General features: G+C 39.3%; 1 protein-coding gene across 1 annotated transcript in view; it reads right to left on the bottom strand.

Annotated features, from left to right (window-relative positions):
• LOC310941366 (SAM and SH3 domain-containing protein 1-like) overlaps positions 1-23,393 on the bottom strand; it is a gene marked incomplete at both ends in the record, with an annotated part of 38,247 nt that extends 14,854 nt beyond the window's left edge. The window contains one exon of the mRNA XM_083906527.1: positions 22,920-23,393. Within this exon, the coding sequence (XP_083762653.1) occupies positions 22,920-23,393 (474 nt within the window). The remainder of the gene's footprint in view (positions 1-22,919) is intronic.
• Positions 23,394-25,055: the final 1,662 nt, after the last annotated feature.

The following is a 25,055-nucleotide window of genomic DNA, read 5'->3' as shown; positions in this document are numbered from 1 at the left end:
CAATGTAGTGTCGAGTAATCTTGGCTAAAACAATCAGATTTGATGTGAAAACAGTTATACAGAGTATAATATTCGATTCTGTCACAGGGACATAGCACAATTATTTCTGGAATTATGAACGATTAAAGCTAACTTTTCTGAGCCCACAACACAAATAAAAGACTATTGAAGCCACACAATTCCACCAAAGACTCTTTTTTTAGATGAGAATGGAGTTTTGAAGGGGGGGCTGCAAGAAATATTCCCGTTGACAGGAATATGAAAGAACGAGAAAGAATGAAGTGTTCTACGTACAAATAAATCTGTCTCATGTTTAATTGTTTAATTTAATTGCATCCTTTTGCAACCTACCAAAATGTTTATATTTATGTTGGTATATGACATCCAAATATATGACTTTAATTTATCCAAAATGTCCATTATTTCCCAAAAATCGTGAGAAATTTACTGGGAATTTTCCACAAATTTGCAACCCCAGTGAAGAGCATACATCATTTATATGGCTAAATAATAATAATAATCATAATAATAATAATAATAATAATAATAATGCATTATGAATGAAAAGAGTTCACCTTTATCTCAGCTCCTAAAAGTATGAGGAACTCGAGGAATTTGAACCTTCACTAACAAAGACATAGTTAATACTTAATAATCATGAGAAACAAGGAGGATTTACAGGGGGGTTACAACAACCTTCTTATATACCTTCTTATATACTGTACTCACTGTTTGAATATTTATGAGCACTTGACATCTGTGCACCAGCAGGTGGCAGCAAATATCTTCCAGCGATTTACTGATGTGTCGAAGATGAGCAGCCGCAGGGTTTCTTGTGGTCCTGGTCCTAGGGAGCCACTGTCCTGCATGTTAGATGTGTTTCCCTGCTCAAACACACCTGATTCAAATAAATGTTGTTGTTATCAGGCTTCAGCAGAGCTTACTGATGAGCTGACCATTTGAATCAGGTGTGCTTGAGCAGGGAAACCCCTAAAGCATGCAGGACAGTGGCTCCCAAGATTGGCTGTGTGATATTGGACCAAATACTTTTTCTTCAGCCTTAAACAACAAGTCCTCCGTGTGCTCACAAACAACTTATTGCTCAGTCAACAGAGCCAAAAACAAGCAACACCAATTAGATGTTCCTCATGATTCTAAAAAAAATCAACTTTACATATCCCGAGGGCATTAATGTAAATATCAGGGCCATGACCTCATTTACTTGAGGTATTAGTGAGATTAAAGCGTGGAGAAATAATAATAACCCTCAGCATCTTTGTCTAATCGTGATCCTGCCACCTCTAATCTTCATCTTCACCAGCTGAACACAGACTCCTGAGCAGGCGAGCAGAAGCAGCAGGAAGTGCCAGATCTGCGGCAGGGAGGCTGCAGATTATGACGAGCTGCAGATGGATGGAAGAGGGCAGCGGCGGTGGCGGAGGAGGGGGTACTGTCCGTCCGTGTGCACGGGTGCCAAAGGGCCCCGGCGGATAATGCCGGAAAGGGCAGCGTTCCGCCTGGCTTCACAGCAGTGGTCTGCACATGGCACGTCACCTCGGAGCACAGGAGGAGCTGGAGATTGGGACGCCGTTCCTCCTCTGCCATCACCACCGTCAAGTTTCCCCTGCTCATCTGAGCTTTGATCCCAGATCACTGATCACAGCGTATATTAAGCCATTAAGTCAACTGTCTGTCTTGGTTTCAGTTTCTCCACCAAGGTTTTGCAAGCCTCACCTTTCTCAAAACAGGGAGAGCAATAAAATGATTTCATCAAAACTTAATATGACTGACTTATCAAACCAACAGGAGTTAAAGACACTGTAAGAATGAGTTTCTCGTCCATGTAACCATGTCATGTAACACCAATCACAAGTTATCTGGAACACTTCATACCAAAACTACTGTAAGAGAATATTTAAAAAACAGTACATAGATTTAGAGCTACTGACGATTACTAACGATTAATCGATTAATCGTTTGGTCCATAAAATGAAAAAAAAAAACCTCTATCAGTGTTTGTCAAACCTGGAAATGTCTTGTTTTTGTCCACAAACCAAAATGATTGAGTTTTAATGATTTTTTTATTATGTGGAGCAAAGAAATGAAGATAATATTCACATCAGAAATCTTGTTTTACTCATGAAAAAAGCTTCAAACCGATAAATCGATGATCAAAATAGGTGGAGATTAATTGTTTCAGCTCTGCATAGATTATGTCACGTCATGTTAAATGTGCAGATTTGACAGTTAAAAACATTTAGCCAGCTACAAAAGTTTTATATGCAGGCACACATTCATTGCCATAATTAGGGATATTTCTTTGGTGTGTTCTTAATTAAGTTGAAAAAAAGGTGATATACAACACAATGTACATCGTTTTCAAAGGTAAACACATGAAATGACCTTTATCTGACTCCATACAGCGTCTCCCTACAGACAGAAAACGCAGAGATGCCGCGGTGGACCCTAACCACTCCCGGCTGAGCGGTAAGTGAATTGTGACAACTCCCAAATGAGAGTTTGACAAGGAGGGTCAGATTGTGACACGCATGGTGTCAGTCACACACACACACACACACACACACACACACACACACACACACACACACACACACACACACACACACACACACACACACACACACACACACACACACACACACACACACACACACACTGCATATAGAATCACCTCAACTGCATTAGTCACTGAGCAAATTTCCTTCACTGCTGACACTGACAAAAGACCTTCTTCAGTGCATATAATGCTCTGATTGTGAGTTTTCACAGGTTAAAAACATCCACTCCAACACTGCAATGTTGCCGTGTTCTACTGTGGGAAACCAGACAGGGAGGGGGGCCAGATTAAAAAAAAGAACCAAAGTGGAACTCCACGGGAGATTAAACGGGCAGACAGGAGGGCACAGACCAAACCCCTTTGTCTTCAGCTCTAAATCTTGCAAATCTGATGAAAGATAACCTACATTTATATTCAGAAGACAACAAAAAAAGAAAAGAAAAAGCCTAAACACCTCACATTTATATTTATATATATACAGTTATATTATCCAGTCTATGATTGCATCTCAGCTTGTTTAGAAGCAGCATTTTCATCCATTCCCGCATGTTTAATTCAGCAGTTCAAAGATCAATTGCTGAATCGCCTCCTTCAAATTTCAATTCAATTACAGGCGCGCGGAAATCCATGCATGCATGCATTAAAGGGCCTCAGAATGACAGTGTGATTGGAACATGTTTAATTCATCCCTGCTGAAAACAAAATAGATTTAAACACAGAGTCCACCACTGGAAACTGTGTGAATGACTCAGGCTTCAAAGCAGCCCCGTGGACTGTTTCTATTCCTTGAACCATATTTAATTCAAAGGTGCTGAAATCAATTCATGTGCTCATCTCATCCCCACGCTCGGGTAATTACACTTCCCCCCCGAGAAATGACTGCCAGCTTGGAAAGTCTCTGGCTTTATTATCAGCTCGACCGCTCCATCCTCACATGACGGACCGCAGCACCCATGATCCTCCTCCCTGCCACACACAATGAAGGAGTAAAGGGGCTGCTGTCAATCAAAAGACACATAAGACCACAGGGGCCCCCATGAATGAGGCCGAACACAAGTGAATTGGTCCAATCAGGAAACACTTTGTGAGGGGTAAACACGAGCACTGCAACATAAGGCGGTGATAAGTTAGAGGACGAAAAGACAAAGATGAGAACCCCTCACAATGAGTGTCTCATGAATAGATTTCACAGATCTGCTCCTCTGAAGTCACAGGGAAAACTCTGATGATTTACATCCAGAACCACCAGTTGACTCACAACCAAATTCCTTTGCTTTCTCAGATGCAGTACGACACAGACGACTCTGCATCAACGTGCATTAAATATGTAGTAGAGCAGATTATTGCATTTTTTTCAGGAAAATCTTTCATAACTGGAAAGAATGGATCATTCTTTTGAAAAATCCCAAAAATCAGAATTTCATTTCCTGGGCTGATTTCAGTGATTTAGTAAAGTAAAGTAAAATTTCTAATTAATAAATCAGCAATCCTTTTTCTATCTTTTTCTGCCATTTACTTTTTCTAAAATAATGTACAAAATATGCACAAACACAACATTATTCCAGCAAAACATTGATTACAAATGTACAAAAATGGTCAACGTATTTGCTCACGAGGAGCTGAATCCTTTGCTTACTACTGTACATATCATTTGTACAGCATGGCATACAACAAAAAAAATGTTATAACCAATTATAACCTGAACATCAGAATCAATGTACATTTTCACATTCACATCTTGTTTTACACAGCATTTTAATTGTATTTACATCATATATATCTGAATGTTTGTATAGGTCGGTGAAAATGTGTCATGTGTCACTTGAAAATGGCTCTGTGTTTCTCAAACCATCAATTTGAGTGATTTCTTTGTTAAACTGGGCAAAGGGAACAGAAAAAATAATGAAACTCATTAATCAATTATCAAAATAGTTGACAAATAGTTTAGACATTCGATTAATAATGGATTAATCGCCATCATCCTTCACTCAGATTTATTTCCCTTTATATTTTAGAATAGCAGATCAAAGAGTAATGTCAGGCTTCAACGGACCATGGATTGTTTTCTTGATTGAAAATCTCTTTGTCATTCAGCGACTTTCATTTTCTGATCTCTTTTGTCCCAAGTTCCTCTTCAACCCTAAATATATTTTCTCCTTTATTTCCTTCAAACGCTCCAGATGACAGTCTAAAAAGAAGGTATTATCCCGTGTTAAGGTGGATAATAAAAATAGATGTCTGTGGTTTAGTGAAAGCCCGTCTACTCCTGCGCGGGGTGAATTAAAGGCCACGACAAAGACGAGGAGAAAATAAGAGGAGGAATTAACCTGGGAGAGAAAAGATTAAACGTGTAAGGTATATATGGATATGGAAATAATGCAATGCAAATAATAATAATAATAATAATAACAACATGTATTTATTCAATCACTGATGAGTCGATGAAAACTCATCCATCAATCAAAAAGGCAAAGAGCTGGTTTAAAATGCAGAGTCAGACTTCAGTGATCCTCTCTTCCACTCTTGAATGAGTAATTAGGCGTGGAACAATGTAAGTGACCCTCGTTTTGTTTACCTTTGAGACGTGGCACCGTCAGCAGGGCTATGGACGCAGCTAATAATAGAATAAGGCGTTACCTACTCCACAGAGACGAGCATAAGAATTATGGTTTTTTTTTTATTATGGCCTACACTCTTTTATACTGTTATAAAACCTTCATTAAGTATGAATGAACAAAGAGTGTCCCGCAGCTGAAATCAAACAGTTTCTAACACCAAAGGTCAGGAGGGCTCTCATCTGTAAGCTCGGCAGATAAAAATTACCCGTCACAGAAATGCAGCGTTCGCGAGAACACTCACATCCTTCGTTTTTGTTCAAAACAGGTAGACGTAGAGGTAGGAGTTCATATAAATCACTGACCATCCATGAGAGGAAGGTCGAGCAGAGGTCAGGCACCAAACGTGTTCCCCGTGCACAGTGTAAACACACATGTTTCTGTTGGTGTTTGAAACAAACAGACGCAGCAGCTGTTGATTTTCTTTGTTTGGCTGAGCGTGGTTCAGTCAACTTGACCCGAATCTTTTTCATCACAAGCAAAAAAAACATCCGTCCTTTTTGGAGACTCATCTGGGCACATTTTTTTTTTTTATCTCCTTCCAGTCGTTCATTCATTCATTCATTCATCCGTGTAATTTCACTTGAGCAGCTGAGGCCACACGGAAAGACTAGCAAATTATTTATTTTTTTACTGTAAGCCAGAAATAATTAACAACAACCCAACAGTTACAGCTTGGGCTGAGACAACTGACTGGAGCTGTAACTGGTTTTGAGTCAACAGTGCAGCAAAATAAATGTATGATCATTTATAAAAGGTTAGACAGATGTTTTTGCTTTAATATACATTACCTTGAAAATGAAGGGACTGGAAGTGAGACACTGACTCGTTTTTACCATAAACTGTCTCCTGGCACCACATCAAAAGATATGGGAAAAATGACCCAAACATGACACAGGAAACACAGAATGTAGGAAACACAGGTGCTGGGAGCTGCCTGCGCTGAAAATAACTCATGGTAAAGATAAGCACGGCAGATGCTGCTCAGATGTTTTGAAAGACTGATTTTATCAGCTGAACGGTCAGTCATCATCTCACAGGGATTCCAGATTTGAAAATGCACAACATACAGGAATCTACAACAAGCAAAGCTGCTGTTTGTTTAAATAAAACTACATAATGCTGGAGAGAAGAATTGTATGAAAACTGTAAGAAGTACAACATCAGAATGAATCATTTTCATCAGCAGAAAATGGTCCAAACATTGTCCTTTGGGGAAATGGAATATTGGATGCTGGTTGTAATTTTCCAATTCATACCAATTCATCGATGATCAAAATAGTTGACGTTTCATTTAGATATCGATTGATAGAGTAATTGTTTCAGCTCTAAATCATAATATTAAATCAGCCGAGAAATCATTTGTTTAATTATAATATGTAGAATTTACAGTGCTCCGTATAACTGTATGGTCACTTTGGAGGCTGCATTTTCTGGTGTTTGTAAATCGTATCACATCACAAGTGTTCGAGGTCACGCCCACTTATCATCACCAAGGCTTAACAGAAACACAGCAGCTTAACAAAATCGTCTTAAACAGTTTCCACAAGCTCAATGCCGAGTTAAATCAACACCTAATGGCCCTTTTCCACTATGGTCCCGGCTCGCCTCGCCACGGCAAGGCAACGGTTGCGTAGCACAATGTGCCTAATAAACTGACTGTCAGACACATACTTTCTAATTTGATCACAACATTTCTTTCCACGAGCCACGGTGGGGGTAAAAAACAAACACGATAGACATCGTACATATGTTTTTGGATGTAAAACCAAATGGACGTCAACACAGATCCACTGAGACGCTGCAGGCGCCATCACGCGGTAAAGAGAATCAGAGATGAGACTGCTATTTACCCAAATATGAGTCAAGCTGGAAACGTCGGAGTAAAGCCTCTTCTTTTCTTTCTTTTTTAAAAAATAAATGATGTTGTGAACAAACATCACATGCTTAAAGATGATTTTTTATTAATTCATAACACTGTGATATCTGGTGTAAATGATGTAGAAAAACAAGCCTAAACATGTCCAGATATTGTTTAGAAGCCATAGATGGAACCATACTTTGTCTCCTCCAAAGAGCAACAAAGAGCGAGCGTGTAAAACTTAAATGGAGACGAGCCATAAATATGTCGTTTCACCGCTAATGAGATAATAGATTGAACACAGTCACGTTCCTCATATTGATTTTATTATGGGCCACCATGGAAACCATTATGTGATTAATGTCTAATGGGCGCTGGAGAGGGGGGAAAAAACTCTGCCTGAATAAATGGACGCGGTGCATTTTTAATGTGGACATAACCTGGACAATGTTATTAAAGACAATGCTGTAAAAAGAGGACGGAATCTCTGTGAGGATACATTTATGTGATCGGGTTGAGAAAGTTTGAGGAAAATATGTAACTGCACTGTTTGTGAAATATATTGTAATTGCATTTAATTTAATCACGCACATTGGAATAGGTTTAAAATGTGCAATCAATGCACAAATGGCAGCTTCATACAAAGAATCACAATTACTGAAACGATGGGAAAAAAAATTGTGGTTCAGCCTTACAATATAGTGAATTGATGCTTCAATAACAAAGCCAAGCCAAGAAGTCATCTTTTACTTCACTAATTTACATTCATGGCTGAACCTGTGCAGCTCTGTCTGTCTGTCTCATGTCATCCATGTCAAATCTCCGATGTTTCTGCAAGGACGACTCTCACAGACGGAGAGGAACTCTCTGAAAAGCTGCAAGTTGAATGTCAGCGGCTGTCAGTGACCTCTCCTTTGTTTACTCCACTGCTTTTTTTTTTACAAACACAAAACACTCTGAAACTATCCAAGTATGATTTTAAAGTTCACATCATGTGAGTTTTTTAACCCGTGTGACCAGTGCTCAACATCTGGTGTGTAAATAACATGATTTAGGGAACTGAAACTATAAACTATAAACAGAAAGAATTTCTTTTCATCAAGATATAGCGGCTTAATTTGTAATAATTTAATATAGCATATTAAATAGCATAGCATATGATTTTTTTAACGATTTACCGTACAGGGAAATTTGACTTGAGAGAAAGTGGTCAAAATTGTGTTAAATGCAAATTTTTTATTTATTTTTTTGTGTCTAAGTCACACATAGTTGTTCTGATTTTAACAAAATTTGGTAAACGTATTGCTTTCATGATTCCAAACTCATTTTTAATGTTTTTAATTCCATTAGCTCTGCCCACCCAGAAGTCCACGCATTTGAAAGAACGTTGTCAAAGAACTCTCTCTGTGTCAAAAGGAATGGCCTCAGCACTCAGACAAAGTTGATGTGCAGCCGTAAAGCACATGTAATATCTGACATAATTAGGTCATTCTTTTTCATGATTTATCTATCAATTATTTTGGAGTAATACAAACAAGCGTTTTGTCCAGAAAAGGTCAGAAAATGTTGTCAAAAATGACTGTGCTTTAATGAGGTCTTTGTTGTATGGAGTAAAGAAAGCAACATTTCACCACAACGGGGAGAGAACAATATGAGAATAATAAGTCCAAACCCACTTCACCTGCTACAACCTTTACACTGAATTAAAACCGCCTGTAGCTGTTGGCGTGGATCTAAACAGCGATGCAGTAACTGTGCGACATTTAAGAAAACTTCCTGTCCACTTGGATCACGGTCAAGACGAGAACCACCAGCAAACGGGAGGATATCAGGTTCTTTTTCTCAGTATATTATTTTAATATTAATTAGATGCACAGCTGGAGGCGATGCTATGCTCACGAGTGACTCACCCTCCAGACGCAGCACCAGACGCCCTGGTGTGGCGCTACGGTGTCCTCATTGTGCCATGTGAAATTCTTTTTTGAGCTCGTCTGCACTAATCTCAGTGAAAGTGAAGCACACACACCATCTGAGATATGTTGATGAGGCCCGGGCTTCAGGTATTTACTGTATATACCTACATGTATCACGCCAAGAGGGACAAGCATGGAACAAAACAGGCAGCAGCACCAGCCAGTGTTCATCATGAGTGCACTGTGAATGCTCCTGACACTCCGTAAGCTTTACTCACCATCAGTCACAACTTCTCCCACAGGGTGTAAGCGAGCTAATGTCTGCTCCAACAATGCCTAGTTATAGAGGTAGAAAATGCATTTTACAATAAAACAGTGTCTTTCTGTCAAAATACCAGTCTAGACAAATCATTACTGACCCAAATAGCTGTGTGATCACAAATTACTTTTCAGAGAGAGGCTTAGTCAAATCCCTCTACACCTACTGTGGTTAGTGTGGATTTTAGGTCTTTTAATAATAGTATTGGTTTTGTTTGTATCACGTTCATGATGATCATAGGCTTTCATTTATCAAAGTTTTGTTGTAAAGATGCTATGATGCTTTAAGTTTTCAAAATCAATCAGCAAGAGCCAGAAAAATATCCTTAAAAAAACAAAATCATTGTAAAATAAGTAAATCTGTTTTTTAAAGCAGTCTTTCAACTTTCACAGAACAGTCTGAGCCTAAATGAGAATTAAACCATTTTTAGTCGATGTTGTTGATGGTTAATAACATTTCAATTTAAAAGCACATCCTCTGTCAACCTATTCGTCCACTGGAGGCTGAACGGACAGCTGTTTAATTTCCATGTGTGCCTTATTGCTTGTCAAAGTTCATACAGCTATCGAGATTGTTGGACTGATCCATTCTGTTACGCTTTCCCTTTAAAGGGAAAGCTTAGATTTTAGGTTGGAGGACTCGGATGCAGACAAGACACAGGTAAGTAATTAAACATTCTTAAACTGCAATACACATTCTCCATTTATCATCCAATACCTACATGAAAGGAGTGTGTTTACATGTCATATGTAATGGAAAACATTTAATCATGTGGACTGAACAGTCAGTTATCAATTAACGCGATAAAAGCAATAAAATCCATTCTGTTAAGCTATTGTATTTCAATAATAAACAATTATCTGGAAAGTGATTTTAATGCAGCAATGCTACAGACAGAATGATTTAACTGAGCCAGAGGGAATTCCATCATCAATGCTGATGGTTGACTGAACTCAAACCGTTCAATATGAGCCGTTCTCTACACACCACCTTAATCTATGGCTTTCAATTATTCAATAAATCCCAATACTAAATTATTAAAAAAAGGCAATGTAGCGTATGCATAATGCAGAAGCGTGGACTCCTGGACATGATTAAGTCCTCTATCAGCGTTATAGAGCAAGCTATGTACACATTACACTGTATAATATCAACGTGTTGGCAGAGGCATTTGGCTCACTGGAGTGATAAATACACACATTTAGCATCGTGCACTTCCAGATAACAGTTAATAACTTAATTTATAGTCTTGCACAATGTGACACTAAGTGAATTGGTGGAAATAAACCAAAAAGAAGTGAGATGGCGAGAGTCCTAGAGACTTCAGGAAGTGTATTTTTTGGGATTTCTGTACGTCCACGACTGCAACGTTTCAGGAAATGAAAAGTTACAAAGGCTCGCACGGCTACTTTCAAACGAGAAGAAGAACCCAAGGTTCAATTTCAATTCAACAACAAGCTAAAAAACAACAACAACAATCCTGAAACCAGATGTGTGTCGAGGAGATCGCCACCAAAATCTAACAGCTCTTTCCTCAGGCTATAACCTAGGTCCTGGGAAAACTTGAGTTGGATGTTCAAGGTAAGAGAATATTATGTGAAAATTACAAATCATCTGTCATTCTACAAACAACCACTTTCAACAAAAACTCGACGATAAACAGTGAGATATAAGCAAAAGAAGAGGATGAAATGTCTTCAGTGACTTGTCGAGATATAAAAAAGTGACGCTCAATAATTCACAACCGGCATTACTTCTAACCCAGACACCCATAGCTGCCTCAGTGGAAAACATAACACCCACCCTAATGGGTTCAAAAAACACATACTCTGAGAGGACGATCACTTTCCCCGAGCTTCTCAGTGTTCACCTCAGGGACACAGCGCACATCAACGACAGCAGCAAAGAGTCACAAGTTCACCGCCATCCATTTCACCGCGGGAAGCACAAGAAGGTCGTTTCACCAGCGTCAGCGAGGCAGCACAAACGCTGCAATACGTTATTTAAAAGACTTCAAAAATAAACGCAGCTTGGACGCTCTTGATGAGGCTCATGAGAGGAAGATAAACACAAGCCAGGACAAGCTTTTAAACTTTAATGGGAATCTGTCATGGGCTCAACAATGAGGGGTAGAATTCAGAGAATTTCTTAAAACTTTAAGATATACTTGACATTTTCTTTTAGCATGTTATATATTTTAACTGAAAACAAGCAAGATACTGTGCATATTATTGTGATTTTTCAGTATGTTCTGGCACTGGAAGTTTGAAATATCTTCCATAAAAAAAGGGTTCACAATTTTGACCAAAACAATGCACTCAAGATGGGGCTCATTGGATTTCTTTGATTGCTCTGTGGCTGAGTTATTCTGTGATTGCTCCATCATCATTACTTCATTAACTGTTTTTTTCTGTCTTATTCATTCATTTCAGGTTGACCTACATTTGATTTTAATCATGCTGCCGTCTCTCATGCTCTCTCTCCTTTGTTTCTAAATTGAACAATTTGTTAAATCGTTGACAGCCAAACAAACGTCTCATTTACTTCTTTTCTCACTTCTGCCAACGTTTGAGGTCGAGCTCTTAGTGCACTGGGACATTTATGGTGTCCTCCTAGACTCATTAACCAAAAAAACGAGACACGATTATCAAAATATTTAGCTTTGAGGTACATCGAGTACTTAAGTCTACAGGGGACATCTACAACGTTAAAATGAAGTCTCAGAACTCAGAAATGTGGGTTTCTATCTGTAACAGCATATGATAACTGAGACTAAAAAAAGAAGGACAGTGAATACAATATACTTGCTCCATTTGACTTGGATTTCTTGGGAGTGAATATATTATGGATGTGTGCACAATTCCCGTCGTAAATTATCAAATGCAGGAAAAAAAGGGGTGAGAATTCGAGAACCATGTCTTCTTAATTTCACATGGCCATGAATACGAGAATTGTTTCATATTCTATGCAAATGGGTCGCAGGAGAGTGTGGTGAATTCTGTCCAATACTCAGTCTGTCTTGTCATATGAAATTCATAAGGGATGAGAAAGTAGGTCATTGTCTGAAGGTACTGCACAACAGGAGTGTGACCCTGACTTCTTTATATATAAAAAACAACAAAAACAAACATGCCTATGGCTCTCATGAAAGGTCATATTATTTCTGCTGTTCTTGATATGAAGACTCACTCACATGGTTTTCAAGCTGCAGTGGAGCAGACAGCAGGTAGATTAAACTGTGCCCAGTGGATGAAAAAAACACTTTGACTGTTAGCAAATCAGAATTATGCAAGAAAGCAAGTGAAAACACAATTGTTCTTTGCGCTCCATGATTTTTTCTTAGCGGCTTGGTTTTCTGCTTGTGGGCGGGGACCTAGGAAGCTGTCAGCTGTCCATCTGGACTCGGTCCCCATCGACATCCGACAAAATAATTGTCAGTATCTAACATTTATTATCTGACAAACTTCACATATTTACAATTATTTTTGACGGCTGTCGACAGGGAAAACTTGGGCAAGTGAGGGAGCGCAAAGAACAAGAGAGGGCGCTCAAAGAACGAATGAGGGAGTGTAAAGAACAAGAGAGGGAGCTCAAACAACAAGTGAGGGAACGTAAAGAACTAGTGAGGGAGTGTAAAGAACAAGTGAGGGAGCACAAATAACGAGTGAGGGAGCGCAAAGAACAAATCAGGGAGCGCAAAGCACAAGTGAGTGAGGGCTAAGAACAAATCAGGGAGCGCAAAGAACAAGTGAGGGGGTGTAAAGAACAAGTGAGGGAGCACAAAGAACAAATCAGGAAGTGCAAAGAACAATTCAGGGAGTGCAAAGAACAAGTGCGGGAGCGAAAAAACAAGTGAGGGAGCGAAAAAACAAGTGAGGGAGTGTAAAGAACAAGTGAGGGAGCCTAAAAACAAGTGAGGGAGTGTAAAGAACAAGTGAGGGAGCGAAAAAACAAGTGAAGGAGCTAAAAAACAAGTGAGGGAGTGCAAAGAACAAGTGAGAGAGTGTATAGAACAAGTGAGAGAGCACAAAGAACAAGTGAGGGAGCGCAAAGAACAAGTGTATTTGAAAATATTGGAAGAAATTCAATTCCATAGTCGGCCAGCAACAGCCACAGAGAACACAACATCCAACTGTTGTTGTACCAACAATTTAAGGTTGTTTTTTTGTTTGTTTGTTTTTTAAGATTTCACTTCTCTTACTCTTACTCTAATAATGTAATTTTAGTCAGTCAACAAATGTTGCTTTGATGAGGCAGAGAGCACCAAATCCAAGTGGTGAAGGAAAATAGGTTTGACTGAGCACAGAAGTGGGTTATGTTGAAAGGCTCATTTACAATCCAGTGAGATGATGATGATGATGATGCACTGCCTGTGTGTGCCTTGAAATAAACAAAACCGAACAAATTCTCATTTGTTTTGCTTCCCGTGCCTTTGCCTGACTGCATTTCCACTGGGAACAGTCCCCAATTCTGCAAAATTAATCTGCTGCTGGTTGGGGCGAAACCTTGAACCAGCCACACATAAGTCATAAGGCGGTAATTTGTTGTATACTGAATTCAGTGCTCAAATAAATCCAAACAGATGCTTTTATGTTGATATTTCATGTTAAAACGAGAAGTAATAATAATAATAATACACTCACTTTCAAGACACTCAAGGTCGCCGTACAACAACAAAATAAAAAATAACAAAAGGTAAGAGCAACGGGTAGAGAGTTAGAGAGTTAAAGGGAGTAGGCCAGTTTAAAAAGGTGGGTTTTGTGCGAGAGTTAAACAGAAATGTGGGGATGGATTTTAACTTGTTAAAATATACATCATTGTTTGTTTTAGGGGTGCATTCATTTATAATGAGTGTCAAGCTTTGCACATGTGATGGCGAGAGGATGCTGAGGAGGGACCTGCTGAGGAATCCAAAAACTGGTTCAAGCTTTTGCGACACTGACCTGGGGAATCGCCTGCAGACAAACAGAGCAGCAAAGAGGCCGCACCACCTGAGACCTGCTGGTGGAGCGACAGTCTGTCAGTCTGACAGCCGTGATTCACATGCAGGTAAAAGTATTCTGGTGTCAGGGAGATGTTAAGAGCTAGTCTGACCTGTAACAAAAAAAGGTCATGAATTAATTCTGAAGCCAAACGCCGAAAACATCTACAGAGATTGAATACATGCACTACAGTATGTGTAGTTTTGCTTTTCATTCTTCTGCATTTTGAATGAGCTGCAGGCATCGTTAAGTCTTCTCTGTGTGGGGGCTGGGAAGACATTCCCTTACATCTCATACTTCTATCTAAATGTCTTTATTTCTAATTATACATGATGTCTCTGACTAGATTTGTCAAAATCAGTGCCACATTGAAACAAACGGATGCTCTGTTATAAATGACATTATTACTATTATTGTGTCATGTAATATTAGCGCTAATGTGCCGAGAGTCTCCACATGTAAACCGTCCTATGAGCTGCAATCCATACATGACCTATATTCCAGAACTTAATGGTGAATTAAAGTGGAAAATCCCTTTTACTGACACATTAAAAATCACACAAAAATGTGTTGATGTCCGTCTGACTGACTGACCTCAGGGAGTCTAGACAGTCGAGTTAGACATAGGTTGGGTCTCCACGTTGGTTTAATGAATGTTGACAGAACATCTGGCCTGGGAGGACAACTGGTCCAGGAACACCTCGAGGTCCCCGAGGAGACGCAGGGTTACCTTATATAACCCTGACTCTGAATAATCATGAATGGATGGCTGGATAAAACTAGATTTAAATACTGTAAATAACTACAAGTTGGCTATTAAACGGCCAGGCTGGCTGGGACACGACGCTCACTCTCATCCTCTCGTTTTTAGCATTGGGGAGACACAGGAGACACAGGAGTTGCTGATCTACTGCGGCCTCTTAATGACAAGCTAGTGTCGCTTAAAGTGAAACTGAACAAAGTACACATCTGAACTCAATCTTGTTAAACTGCTGATTTTCTCTCCGTACTTTGGTGTCAAGAAAGATGCGGTTTATAAAGTTAAAAGGTTGTCAAATTGCAAATTGCATGAAAATGGCAAACATATTCATGCAGGTGTGCGTATTTTATTTGGGCGAGCCTTTTGTGAAGAGGGTACAATCTGTTTATCTGAAACGGTTGCGTAGTGGGAGAAATCGGTGTCATAAATTGGCTGTAAAAATCCGAAAATACAATCCTAAAATGATACATGTTGCTACACAAATAAAAATCAGCCAAGTCATGTTTGGGCTGTTTATATGTTGTTAACAGCTTCATACGTTCATAAATGGTCTAAAATGACTGGTTCTGACTAATATCGGTGTATCGGTAGGTACTCGAGTTTGTGGTATGGGTATTGGACACAAAAAGTGGTATCCTCTGTAGATGGGGGTCAGTGTCATCCATTATCTCATGTCACTTATCCAGGCTTTTCCTCTAATGAGACCTGTTTTTACGTCTATATTCATTTTAGTACATGAGTTACACGTGAATAAATCACAGAGAAGAAACAGAACTCCATTAAGAGTAATGGTGCCTCTCTCTCGCTCTCTCTGACCCTTTACCTTCAGCATTTACCTTTTTTTTTGCCTGAAAACACATGCCAACTCTTGCTGAAACGGCCCATCATCTGCGTGCAGTAAAAATAGCCCAGCAGAAAAGTGCTAGAAGAGTGGTGATGCATCACAACAGCAAAGGAGACGCTCTAAAAACAGGGTCTGGGGCAAAAGGAAAAAAAATTAACCCTTTAACACCTAACCCTCACAATGTCTGTTTGTCCCTTGTTTTTTGCTTAATTTAACCATAGGAGGTCCAGATAATGTGCTTTTGTCAATTTTTACAGAATAACTTGCCATATTTATCCCGTATTTTACAATTTACTAGCATTTAAAGGGAAGAAAAACAAAAAGGTTTATTTAGAACTTTATGTGACATATTTACGATAAAAAATTTTTGTAGTCTTTGTCTGTCAATGTGCAAAAAGAGGCCAAAAAATGGAAACCATGTACAGGTGTTCTTCTCACTCTCTCCTCTCTGGTGACAAAGACGCTGATTCTCTGGCTTCCTGCAACAGCGTGAGTGAAATTACCATAATAACCACATTTTGGCTTTGACGTGCAACTTCCGGGAATTTGTTCCGATCGCACAAAACACCCCGTAACTACGGTGACGCAGCGCGTTGTCAGTGATACGCTCTGTGTTAAAGGGTTGAATTTTAATCTGGTGTTGCAACTAACGATTATTTCCGTAATCGATTAATCTGACGATTATTTTCTCGATTATTCCTTTGGTCCATAAAATGTCAGAAAATGTGGAAAAAACCTTGATCAGTGTTTTTCAAACCTGGAAATGATGATGTTCGCCAATGTCTTTGTTTTGTCCACAAACCTAAATGATTCAGGTTTAATGATTTCTTTGTTATGTGGAGCAAAGAAACAAAGAAAAATATTCAAACGATCATAAATCGATTAATCGATTATCAAAATAGTTGATTATTAACTTAGTAATCAATTAATCGATGAATTGTTTGATCTCTATTTTAATCATCATTTCAAACAGAAATTACAAACTGTGTCACGTCATCGTGTAACGTTAAGGGAAAAATGTGACACTTTCAAATTGTGTTAAATGCTGATATGATGTTGTGAAGACGAGGCCAACACACAAAAGATCCTCTGTGAATCAAACTCCCCCCCTCCTTTACACGCACAGCCTGACACCCGCTTTCATGTGATTGTTTGCCACCGCTTTCTCCGCTGCACTGTGATTTAAATTCAGAGAGCGCCAGATAGATTCAAAGACCTACTTAGCATTGTTGTACAACAGCCGAGGCATCAGAGAGGCGGAGGATGGAGACTGAGGAGAGTTTGAATAAGCTCAAGGGAAGGGAAATGAAATGTGGACACAAAACAAACCACACAGATCAATTCAAAGGTTCATATTCCATATGGAATATATACATTACAAAGAGCTACTCGCAACATCTGTTCTCAAACACCACTCCACTGACCTCGGACACTTCTAATCTTAAATTCATAAATATAGGTCAGTGATCATGCCCTGCTTAGCGTGAGGGTTTACATTATATATATATATGTAGAGCATAGTGATTCCCCATGTGAACAACATTAACATCTGTGATATCACTCCACAGTGATCTGATGTGATAAAGCTGAATACATGAACAGGTATAATAATAATATATCAAAGTGATCCATTCATACAGGCCACACTGTGATTAACAGGCTGGACGGGAATATATACGGAATTGCATACTATAAGCAACAAGCGTGTTCATGGCATGTTAAGCCGTTGAGTGCACTGCACTGCACTGCCCCCCCCCCCCCCCCCCTCCACACACACACAGAGCACCCTCAGTGCAATAATCCAGCAATATTTCTGAAATGGCCCACTGGTTTGACCTAATGTATACTGACATGCCATGAATAAACTCCATAAGTCAAGCTTCCCTACAGTGTTTCTACATGATGGCTAATGGATAAACAATAATGCTATAAGGGCATCGTGCTACAACACGACCAACGACAAATATATGATTCTTACTTATAAATGTATGCGCTCACTCACAACATCAGCACAGCATGTACAGCACAACACTGTTCAGTTTGTATACACTGGAAAACGTGGGTAACAGTGTGTTATAATTTTCCTTATATTGACAATTTTGTCTTGTTTTGTCCTCACACTTTGACACTTTTTGTCAAATGGAGCAAAGAATCCAGAAAATATTCACATTGAGAAGCTGAAAGCTGGCAATAATAATCGCTACAATCTGAATAATCTAGACTCCTGGTTTTGGACTTTAAAAATCCAGAAAACATGAGTAATCGCCAACATTTCGCAAGGAAATGTCTAAAATCTTAATATCTAACAGAGGAGTCTGGTGCATTTGGCGACAATTTCACCCAAATTTCACACGCAGGACCTTTAAAAAAGACATTTATGGACGCATCACTCTGATCACTTCTCAATATTTCAATAAAAATTGCAGCACTCATTTTAGACTCATCTAACTTAATGGTTACCAGTCGTAAAATTAGTTCAGCGAGTGAAGCTCACTAGATCTTTCTTGTAGTGTTTGATATTTTACTTACATAGTAAACTCACAGTCAAGTGGTAAAAAAAATATGAATTTGTCCTACTTATTATTCTTAAGAATGATGTTTTTACAGCAATCTTACCAGAGAGCCACGTTTGGCTTTACAGCCATTAACATCATTCATCTGTATTCGTTTATCCTTCACAGGGTCAGTGTGGGGCCAACAGAGCAGATGAACCATCTTTTACAAATCACCTAACATTTGAGAAACAACACACTCAAAGCACTTCAAGGTACAGAGAAGAAAAAAAACCTCTCTGTCCCACATTAGGCAGCACTGGTCCTTGAGGTAACAACATCTGTGCTCGTGTTTTATAACCAACTTGATTCAACAAAATGAGTCTATTCAGTCTCCTTTTATAGTAACAAAAGCAGAGACAGCTGTCAGCTGCTGCGTGCCGAGCGCCAGACTCTATTCAAACTTGCTTTTCTTCTGTCAAAAAGGAGCTTGCTGGTCTTACTTCTTACTCCTCCAATTCTCTGGCACGGCAACAAAAGAAAATCTTCGAGAATCGAGATTTGTTACCGCAGTCTGAGGATGTTTTCAGGCCAGAAGCTGTGTGTATGTGGCCTTCTGGGTATAGCTGCGAACCCATTGTTAAGTCAGCTAAAAACAGACGGGTGTAGAACATGAACATCTACATAGGTTGTTAATCATGTTTAAACAGATATTGCACCCGACCATGATAAAGCCAATATAGAACAAAACAAAGGACAAAATAAATACTTTAGGCACAAGTTAACGGAGGAGAGGGATCACACTTCCCACGTGTGATGCGTGTCTCAGGTGTGACATATGTGCGCGGCTCTTTTGGGGAAAAAAGACCACTTGTCTATTTTTAAACCACAAGCCGCGCAGATCTCACAGTTTTGGCAGGCGACAGACAGAACATCCTGTTTCTGTTTGAAAGTAAAAGCACACAAGAGTTTCAGTTCCCTGAATCAATTCTTCTTTTTATTGTGAAAATCTGACTGACTGAATTAATAGAATTGCAAAGAATGATACAGTTTCCACCTTTTTTTTGGGAAATACCCTAATACACTCCCCAGTGCCAGCGTTTAGGTAATTTACAGCTCAACCAGCTTTAATCGCATTACTTCCTCCCCCCTCATCTCTCTGTCAAAGTCACCAATAGATCCCGTGGGGCCTAGTGTGAACTAGTCATGCATGTGTGCAGAGTGGTCAGAAAAGCACATTGCTCACTGGGAATTGATCGCACTATCAAACCCAGACTGAGAAGCAGAGGCATTGTGGGACAACAGATCAAAGGTGCACACGACAGCAGACAGAACAGCGCCCAAGGATAAGCAATACTGATGTTTGATCACCACACAGGACAAGCTCTATCAAGGCCAATGTGAGTGTGTACACACAACTGGAAACAGAGAGTTTAACTTTCAAGAAGAGTTAACATTGTATACTTAAAAGGTGACGTGTGTAAAATATGTGTGACAGTGACCTTTATCATAATAAACATTAAACACAGAACATATTTGGACAATTTTGGCAACAGGAAATTGAAAGAGAAGGTGTGTCTCCTTGGAGAATAGAACAAGTATCACAACATTTGTAAAAACATTCATATACATCAAATATCAACCAACAAATAAGACAGCGAGGGAGTGAGAGCTAGGTCGGCTTGGATGAATTTCACCATTTTGCTTTTCGTGAGAAAAATATCCACATCAGCAGGTATTTTTTGTCAACTCAATGCATATATTTTAATACCTTTGCACTGCAGATCCCAGTTTTTGTCTCCTCTGATTGCGACGTTTTGAGAGGGATCCTGAGGCTTTTTATGTTTTGGGACACATTAACAGCTAGAATCTCTGCTGACATCCAGTTAACTGAAGTGCTAAGGAAGTGCCCACAAATGAAAATGTATGTAATTTGTGAATAAATTGAAGCTAGTGTTTCAATTCAACACATTTATTCTCAATCTCTGATGACATATCATGATAATTTTTATCTCATATGTGATATGATTAAAGCACCTTTAAGTGTAATTGCTCGTGCTTTCAGTTTATTCCAATGACAACTGAACTAAGATAACAATAACCAAGATGGTACAAACTTATATTGTCAATGTCAACATGGGTAACCCAATCTGGAGCTAAAACATTCACATGTAACTAGTGTAACATCATGAACTTCTATGTTAATAATATAATAATTCATTGTTTACTACTGTATTCCAGATGTTAAACACATTAAATTGGGTTGTTACTCGTACTAAATGCATTATTGAGGCTGTTTCACCCTGTGAATTAACTTAAAACCCAGTATAACTGTGCCAGAATTCACGTCTACAGAATAGAGCTGAACAATACGAAATCTTATCAAAATCGCAATATGCCCTGCTGCAAATTCTCAAATTACAGGAGGTTCAACATTTCTTAAAGCCAAACTGTGTGAAAAACGTCATATTCTACAGACTGAAGAAAACATCTTTGCTTCACACAGATCGCATCATATCACAATTTCCTTTTGGAGAAAAGTATCCACATGGGCAGGTGTTTTAGTGCCTTTGCACTGCAGATCCTATATATTTTTTGCCTCTGGTTGAGACATTTATGAGAGGGATAGTGAGGCTTTTTAAGTTTTGGGAATGCATAAGCAGCTAGAATCTCTCTCCTGGCGTCTGAAGACTGAAGAAAACATTGTTTGATTACGCCCAGATCGCACAATCACAATTTCAGTCAAAAATAATCGCAATTAAACATTTATACGATAACCATTGATTTTATTTCAAGTTAAATCAAACCGTGCCATTATTGCCTGTAACCGACAGAAACATTGGAAGTGAACCACACAAAGTGCCTTTGCACTTCCTAGTTTGCAGCTTCTGCATCTTTCATGAACAGCATATGCTCGTAGCGGTGAAAGTGGCATGCACCAAACAGCTTTAAAGGTACAATGCAACCATTTTCACAAAGCGTATGGCACTGCAGAGGAATTAAATACGCTTCTCTACATAGATCGTAATTGTTAGAGTGAATTAGAATACGCCAACATGCTCAATTTTCCATATGGATAAATACACAGTTCACTCAAACAGGAAAGCTGTATGAGGCTCATCGGTCCCCTGGACAACATCCTTTAATTATGGATGAGCAGCATTTCAAACTTGTATCAGCTGAGGAAAAGGCATAAAACCAAGACAAGTATCAACGTGCATAAAAAGTACATGTTCTCTTTTGCTGAGGAGCTAAAACACGATGTGTTAAGATATTCTTCTGCTTAGCAGGGATTTAGTCTGACAGTCTTGTTACAAATACAGCGGAAACAGATTCATATCAGCAGCAGCACAGTGTTTATCGTCCGCTGGCAGACGTCGGCCTTCTGTGACATAATCAAATCCAGAGTCCATCAATCCTGAACAACAGAGACGGATTGTTGAAAATAAGTCCAGTGCCACTCTGGTTTATGATGGATTTAATGGATTTGGATAACCAACACGGAATAACTAACATTTACTAATAATCTCTGTAATCAACACAGCCTGAACAGTCGTCAGAGCAGAGAAGATCCCCAGAGAATCATTTAATGTGCCATGAGAGTAAACATCTGTCACTATGAAGGGCGATCCATTGTCCTACTTATAACCGGCAAAGGTCAGAGGATTTGGTTTGTCGTCAGCATTTCAACTTTAACTTTAATGTACAGTATATGGCTTCTGGCTCCACATCAAATAATAACCCTGCTGTTTTTGGTTTGGGTTGTGACCCAAAGAAAAGAAGAGTCGTGGAGTCAAAGGTGACAAGTTACCTCAAACACACTGTTCTAAGTCATCCCTAAATCATACACCTAGTTTGTGATATTTAGAAAACTCAAAAACTATGGATTCCATGGCGATCTGTCCAGGGTGTGGACAGATCGCCCCGCTTATGTCAGCTGATATTGGCATGGAGGATAAAGCGGTAGAAGGCGGGTGGATGGATACCAGAAAGCAGAGAAAACAAGACTTACAGTCTTCTGCAACAGAAACATTTGGCATTCTACAGGCCCACAGTGACACAATAAGAACCTGACTCTAAAAGGTAGAACACTTGAAATGTGAAATGTATCTTAAACGCAGTTAAACTACTGAATTAACGCTCAACAAGACTGGATTTTTCAAAACAGAAGACACCTAGAACGAACATAAATTCCAATCCTTTTGGATTAAGGATGCTGTTATCCAAATGACCTAACTTGCATGGTGATGTTGAATGTCACAAGATGCTACAAACCTTGGCAAAGCACCCACTTCACACATTCAACTTAATTAAATGAATTAAATGAACCTTAACCCCAACACGAGAACGTTTTGAGCAAAGTCACCTCACTGCCTCTCAAAGACGACCAGGACACAGCGTCCATGGACCAATGAAGGAGAACTGGACGTCAGCGCCATCAAAGACATTCGACACACACTTCATCACTCACACGTCAACATAAGCGTACTAAATTCCATGAGACAGCGCTTCAATAAAGGCAAACGCATCAAAAACAGAAGGAAGTAGGGCCTACCTTGTGGGTGTAAGGTGCTTCTCCGAGATTAATCCCTTCTTTGGCGAGTTTATCCCTGATCAGGACTTTGAGCTTCAGTTTGGGATACGTCACAAAGTCGTTACAGTCTGTGAATCTCGGGTTATGGTTTCCAGGACAGGAGGCCTGGTGAATCCCCGTGTGTGACCTCAGAGTCCTGAAGTTGTCCTCTGCGTTTGACTGTGAAGTGAGGTGACAAGTGGAGGCGTCCAGAGGCTCCAAGGTATAATAGTAGCCCAGTGACTTTCTTTTCTTGTCCTCTTTCAGCTCCTGCACTGCTGTCAGGAGCCTGTGCCGGTGATAGTGAACGGAGACACCGATGGCGTCCAGGTCGGGCTGTCCGATCTGCTTGCACACCTCCAGGTCGTCGTAGCCGTTGTCGATGAACGACTCCACATACTGGGCCAGGTGGAGCTTTGTGAGCCACTCCAGGACAAGATTTGGCCCTTGGGTCATCTTAAAGACGGAGCAGGTGAAGGTCTTCTATCTCATACGCACACCATCGTCTCCATCTTCTCACAAGCTGAAGTGAGGCTCTCCAGCACTGGGATCCAGGAAACCCCCCACCTTCAACACAGTGTCGCGCTCAATGCTCCAAAGTGGACACATCTGTTAGCGGAGAAGAACCTTAGAGGACACAACAAACACATATTTAGAGAGAAGTATCTTGATTCTGATAACACAACACCTTATAGGACACAACAAACACATATTTAGAGATATCACTCTTGAATCTGATTACTTTTGCTGCAATATTCCACTTCTTCAAAATTAATGTTTGAATTAATATTTCCTGGTTTCTTTGCTCTTCTGTGACAGGAGACTGAATATAAATACACTCCAAAACCCAAAACGTGAGGATGTGAGGACATTCTGTTTTGGACACATTGCTGGACCAAACAGCTAACTGACAAAGAAAACAAACAACCCATCAACAATGGTGCAAATAAACATGAGTTGCAGCCCAAATCCTAAGTGAAAGTTAGAAAAACCATATTAGTGTGCACAAAACATATTTAAGGGAAGAAAAGCACAACTTTCAATGTGTTCAAGCTCAAAGTGATGACACAATTCATGTATTAATATTAAGAAACGTATATAAAGACAACTATTATTGCCCACACCTGTAACTGTCAGAAAACCATGGTCTGTGGACGTTTTCTGAAGCAAAAAAACACACCGTTTGAGTCTCTTGTTGTTTAACTAGAAACTTAAAACAAAAACATAAAACACATGGGTTGAGTTTAAGCAGCAACAACAACAACAACAAACAAAACGTAACAATTACGAGGGATAAAACACGTTTCGGCTGCTTCATTCATCACAACCGCGTCCTCGTTCTTCCACAAACGTTCACGGCGAAGCCACCGCGAACACAATGATGTTTAAAACTACGATAACATGAAAACAAACAGAGAATTCATTTTAAAAAAAAACACACACACACTCACGGTTGTTGTTTCTCTACCTTTACTTTGTCCTTCGACGCCGCTTTCAACTTTACAGCAGCTCTGCTCTGTCCACGCTGTCCCTGTGTCCGTGTGTGTGTGTATATGTGTGTGTCTCCACTGCTACTGCAGTGTGTGAAGATGCTGCTGCTGTGGCTGAGGAGTAAAAGAGAAGAACAACTCAAGAGCCCGCTGCACCGAACACTGGCGCCACCTACAGGGACTTATGGGAAACGTGTCAATACGGTATGATGTATGAAAAGTTAAATACTGAAATAAAATAAAGTAAAGTGAAATAAAATACAGTACACTATAATAAAATAACATACACTACAATACAATAAAGTAAAGGAAAAGAAAAAAATATTCCCACCAACATGTATTGGTGTTGGTAGTTTAGTTTTATATAAAAGTTTATTGTTTGTTTTTGAGTACAAAACTTATAACCATAAAATCACTTTCTGAGAAATAGGACCAGTAAAATGAAAGATATAAAACAGTTTCACACCACAAAAAGATAAACTGTATGTGTACACTTTTGTAAATGTTATTGTAACTGTAACGATTTCAAATGTTTGCGTGTATAAATATATTATATATAGTATATATACGTATGTATGTATATACATACATACGTATATACATATATTATATAGTTAAAATGAATTTA

Source organism: Microchirus variegatus (genome assembly GCF_963457635.1).
Source record: "Microchirus variegatus genome assembly, chromosome: 2".
NCBI classification, from domain to species: Eukaryota; Metazoa; Chordata; class Actinopteri; order Pleuronectiformes; family Soleidae; genus Microchirus; species Microchirus variegatus.
This window is presented reverse-complemented; position numbering and strand designations above follow the sequence as displayed.